General features: G+C 35.9%; 1 protein-coding gene across 1 annotated transcript in view; it reads left to right on the top strand.

The window, feature by feature from the left end:
• ift172 (intraflagellar transport 172) overlaps window positions 1-4,431 on the top strand; it is a gene marked incomplete in the record, with an annotated part of 42,804 nt that extends 38,373 nt beyond the window's left edge. Inside the window, 2 exon segments of the mRNA XM_035679186.1 lie at window positions 755-874; window positions 2,376-4,431. Of these exon segments, the coding sequence (XP_035535079.1) occupies window positions 755-874; window positions 2,376-2,465 (210 nt within the window).
• Between the last annotated feature and the right edge of the window lie 777 nt (window positions 4,432-5,208).

A 5,208-nucleotide genomic window follows, 5' to 3' on the forward strand; every position in this document is an offset into this window, starting at 1 on the left:
ACACACACAGATACACACAAACACACACACACACTCAACTATCCTGTTTAATCATCAAATCTGGTGAATTCAAAATTTAAAAGAGATCAGAGGTAAAATATAAAGTGATTGTGAGGAAATTTGACAGAAAAATTGAAAAAACATTCAATCTTTGTAGAAAAACAATGAATAAATATACAAAAAGACTGTCAAACTTAATATTTATTTTTTCATTGTGTACTTGTTGATGATAAAAAAAGCGCTCTCTGATCAGTCTCGTTGATTAAAATGAATGTATTTATCACATTTCTGCTGCCGGGGGAGGAAAACAGTGACTGCATTTGTAAATATACTTGACAAAAACACTTCCTGTATTCCAGACACACACAAAAAAACAAAGAGGGGTTTGTTTGGCTCCTGTTAAATATCTTATTGACTTCTCTAAACAAGCATATGTCAAAAACTGGGATGTCTTTTTATTGTTTCTTATTGTAATTTATTAACCTGTGTATTCAAAACAAAGCATTAATAATATAAAGTGGTTCCTTTTTATATTAAAAAAACTATAAACCTCTTCAACTGCAGAGTTGTAGAATAAGATTAAGGCAGCTTGAGAGAGAGCTGAGAGTTTGTATTTCTTATATTTTTACTCTTTTTACTGACTTTACATTTGAAATAGATATATAATATATAATATAACTTCACCAGCAACAGCATATACCATCACTTGGCTGCTGGTGTTGATTTTCACGGTACATGAGGTGAGTAATTCCCCCTCACTCTGCGGTGTTCCTGCCCTCCAGGCTACCCGGTGCTGAGGAACAAGATCGAGTTCTCGTCTGGGGGGAAAGCGGCCAACAAGGAAGACTGGAACAACTTCCTCATGGCCACAAAGGTGAGAACAGACAGAGAGACAGGCGGGTTTCTACTCTCACCGGACATAAACTGACTCTGAAGCTGGAATCTGATATTCCCGTTACAACTTCTGACGTACACAAGAGCGAGAGAGAGCTGACAAAAGACAGCATCAGTGGTGGAAAGTACATTTACTCAAGCACTGTACTGTACTGTAACCACTTTCTGCTCCACTTCAGCAGAGAAATATTATAATAATAATATTGTTGACTTCACTTTGTTTATCTGACAGCTTTAGTTACTTTACAAATTAAGATTATTACACACAAAACATATAAAGAGCTTCGAAAATATGATGGTTTGTTATAAATTAAACAAGTACAGTCAAAACTATTAATCAATTAGCAGATTTTAAATGTGTGTACTCAACCAATCAGGTATCTTTCTCGGTTCTGATTGGTCGTTTTCATTCAGACACGGTGGATTCTTGTAAATTAACCGCATTAAGAGCACTAGAACGAGCCAGAGGAGCCTGACTCATTTCACACATTGTCTCATGTCCTGTCAGGATGTAGTGGACGTTATTTTTATGTTACCTACTGCAGCTTTAATTAAAGGCTCTGCAGCCGGTTGCATCAGCTGTGTGTACATTCAAACTGAGCCTAGTTATAACGTCAATTATTATAAGTTCTGATGTATGCATCACTATGGAGATAAGTTACAACCTAATTGTTAAACATGCCACTTAGATGTCAGAGTTAAACAGTTTTGCTGCCAAACAACATGATTTATTTCATGAATTGCACCCATTTTGCGACACAGTAATCGAGTACAGACCTAATTTATTTATTTGATATTTCAATATCGATCTAGCTCACTACGATGTCCTACTATGCCAAGTCCCTCGTGCTAGCCAGAAAGCTAACGGTAACCCTGATCATTGATTGTCCACTTGCCTTAGTTATGACTTTATGTCCAAACTAGTTGGGTTATATCTGTAATTGTGGTGCAACCAACTTTAGTAGCTGAGACTCTAGTGTCGACTTTACACCTCAACTGAGGGCAGAACTTACACACAGCGGGTGTAACCGAGTCCTCAGTACGTCCTCCACCACTGGAAGTATCTCACACTGTAAACTGCGTCTGAAGCTAAAATCATAAATGACTCTGGGTTTCAAAACAACTTAATCCCAACTTCCCACATATTGTCTCCTCAAGACATTAAACTGACAGTCATTATCGATTCATAATAGATTCAGACCTTTGATGCCAATGTTACACACACACACACACACACAGGAAGTTGTCTGATGTCTCACTTACAAACTCATTTCACTGAGTTTCATCATCTCTCTCAACATCAGTGATTTTATGTGAATCAGCACATTATGCGAATATGTGAGTCGACTAAATCGCAGCATCATTACCTCACATCTACACATACACACGCACACACACACCTTTTAAACCTTCCACATGCAGCAGTGGCGGCGTGCGTTGAATCTGTTTTGTGATTGGTTGTTGTTTGTGTCCACCTGCAGACCACTCACAGTCCAGAGTGTCAGGACGTCCTCAAGTTCATCAGCCAGTGGTGTGGCGGCCTGCCGGCATCTGGATTCTCCTTCCACTGATACACACACGCGCACACACTCATGTTGTTTCATTCTTCCATTTTTGCTGCAAGATTTTAATTGTAGACACTCTTCTCCTTTTCTCTGTCATTTAAAAAAAAAATTGACTAGCCACCAACTTTCTTCCCCCCTGCAAATGAATTATTTATTAAACTTTTCATTTATATTTTTCTAAATGTAAATTTTATCTCCTTTCTTGGCTGTTTAAATACTGTTTCAAAGCCTTTTCTGCACTTCCAGTTACAGTATGTAATCCTGTGGAAATTTCTTAATCCCCTTAATCCTCCACTTTATTTTGTATTCATTGTTTTTTTGCTAAAAACAGTCACATTTAAAGCAGTTTAATCTAAAGATAACTTACAGCCTTAAAATCAGGCACATATTCCAGTATGTGGAACTGATTAATGTTAACGCCTGCTTAAGACAATAAGTTCACATTAATGTATTGAGATGTTACTCTGGACATGACCTTGGTTTAGCCTTCTGAATTTACATAAACCTTTTGCATTGAGGAAGGTTAAATCCTTTGACATTTTGAGTATTTTGAGTATTTTGAGTAGTTTTGGCAAGAATTAGATGGGAAGATAAATACCAACATCTCATGTCTGTACGGTAAATATGAAACTAAAACCGCTTAGCCTAGCTTAACATAAAGACTGGATACAGGGACATAGATATCTTGACTCTGAAGGTGAAACAGCCTCACTGTTGTGGTTTTACCTAGTTAGTCAAGAAACTTTGTTCCCTGTTTTCAGTTTGTGCTAAGCTATGCTAACTGGCTGTACGAACATGAGCGTGGTGTCGATCTCCTCGCCTAACTCTCTGCCAGACAGCAAAAGTGCATTTCCTAACATGTTGAACCATTCCTTTAAAATTTGATCGTCACAGCAAAAAGAATAAAAGATTCTATGAAGCAAAAGGTTTCAAACTGCATTAGTGGTGCAAACTCGTCACTGAAACCCAGAATATTGGGTCTTATTGGGATCAGTTTATGCACCTGAAGTAATGTGAATGTTTACTTTTATGATCCTGAATACAAGCAGTACATCTTAAAATCTAAATATCTAATAATAAATCTAATACAATAATATTTATAAGATATTTACTCCAAACTGCTCTTTCATTGAAGCTGATATTGTATATTTTTGTTACTGATCTCCTGCTGTGTGTTAGCTCCCAGCCCAAAGCTCAAAGACGTAAATCTTTAAAAACAGCTCACAGTTTAATTGTTTTATTTAAAATATAATTATAATACATTCCTGAAACAGCTGGTCACTGTAGTTTTTAACAGATGTCAGTCAAACAGGAGGAAACTGCATTTGTTGGGCTCTATTTTCACTCACGGATTAACACGCATTTGGTGTTTTGTGAATATTTACAGCAGCAGGACACTGATGTAGTTTATTTGGACAATAATGGAGCACAGAGGAAGAAGATAGACACAAATAACAGTTCAATAGATCAATTTATTGATGGTTTTGGTCTTTTTTATCGATAAGAAAGACATAGAATATCGTCACACTTGTTTTGCGTCATTAAAATCTGGATGACGGGACACACGACCCTCCCACTGACCTTCCTGTGCTCAAACTATATTTTTGTCCCTCGACTGGTCAGTTTATCCTGAGCCGTCGCCATGGAAACACATCCCTCCACTCTGCCGTATCACCCATATATCTCTGTCTCTCTCTCTCTCTGTCTGTCTTTCTCCTCTTTCTCTCAGGATGGCATCGCTGAATAAAAAGCCAAAGGTTTTCTGCCTGATTCAATGCAGATATATTGTGATACTTTAACAGGTTCGACTGGGACTTTACGTGCAGTTAGAAGGACTATTTAATGTGTCTGAAATGAGCTGTTTTCTGTGTGTGTGTGTGTGTGTGTTTGCAGAAGCAATGCCTTTATTGTGTGTTTGATATGGATTGTATTTTTGTTTAATAAAGTTCAAATAAAAGATAGTTTTCAAGCATTTTAATCCCGGTTCATTGTGTCACCACTGTGTTCTTACGCAAAAAGTAACATAACTAACTAACTATCCAACACAAGTGAGAGAAGAAGTTTATTTTTATGATTCTTAAAAAAATAAGTATCCATAGAAATTAATATATTATATAAATAATAACAAATATAAGGAAGTTTATGGAAACCTTATTGCTAATTGGCCTTTGATCAATATTTAACAATGATCACAATCCTTTCATAACCTCCAATTTAATACGTGTAAAATATTCATAGTTATAAATAAATTAAGCAATCTGTAAAACAAGACAAAGGAAAAGCAACACAGTAAATCATTTAACTGATTGATTTTATTGCTCCGTTATTGACAGAATATACATACATACATTATCAATACACAGCTTAGGTCCCACTCTTCATTTCCCTTCTGATCATGCTAGCTTTCCTCCATAATCAATAAAGATGTTATATCAGAAATCAATACAGAGATACAAAGGTTGTGAATAATCATGGGGGGAAATATGGCACATTATCACTTTTATTAATTATTAAACCAGAGACACGTTATTGTGTTATTGTGTAAAATAATTGACTTTAACAATAAAATGAGTAGATTATACATTTTATAGGTACACTTTACACAAGTAATAATAATGTTTATTTCTAATCCCACGTTACAAAGTGCTTCACACGAGGCAGCAGATCAACAATCAATAACAAGCAGATCATAAAACCAATTTTAGTCTAATAAAACAAATAAAACCAACGAAAGGTCAGTTAGTAAAAA

Source organism: Morone saxatilis, unplaced genomic scaffold (genome assembly GCF_004916995.1).
Source record: "Morone saxatilis isolate NCDOM2014 unplaced genomic scaffold, NCSU_SB_2.0 Contig7, whole genome shotgun sequence".
Classification (NCBI taxonomy): Eukaryota; Metazoa; Chordata; class Actinopteri; family Moronidae; genus Morone; species Morone saxatilis.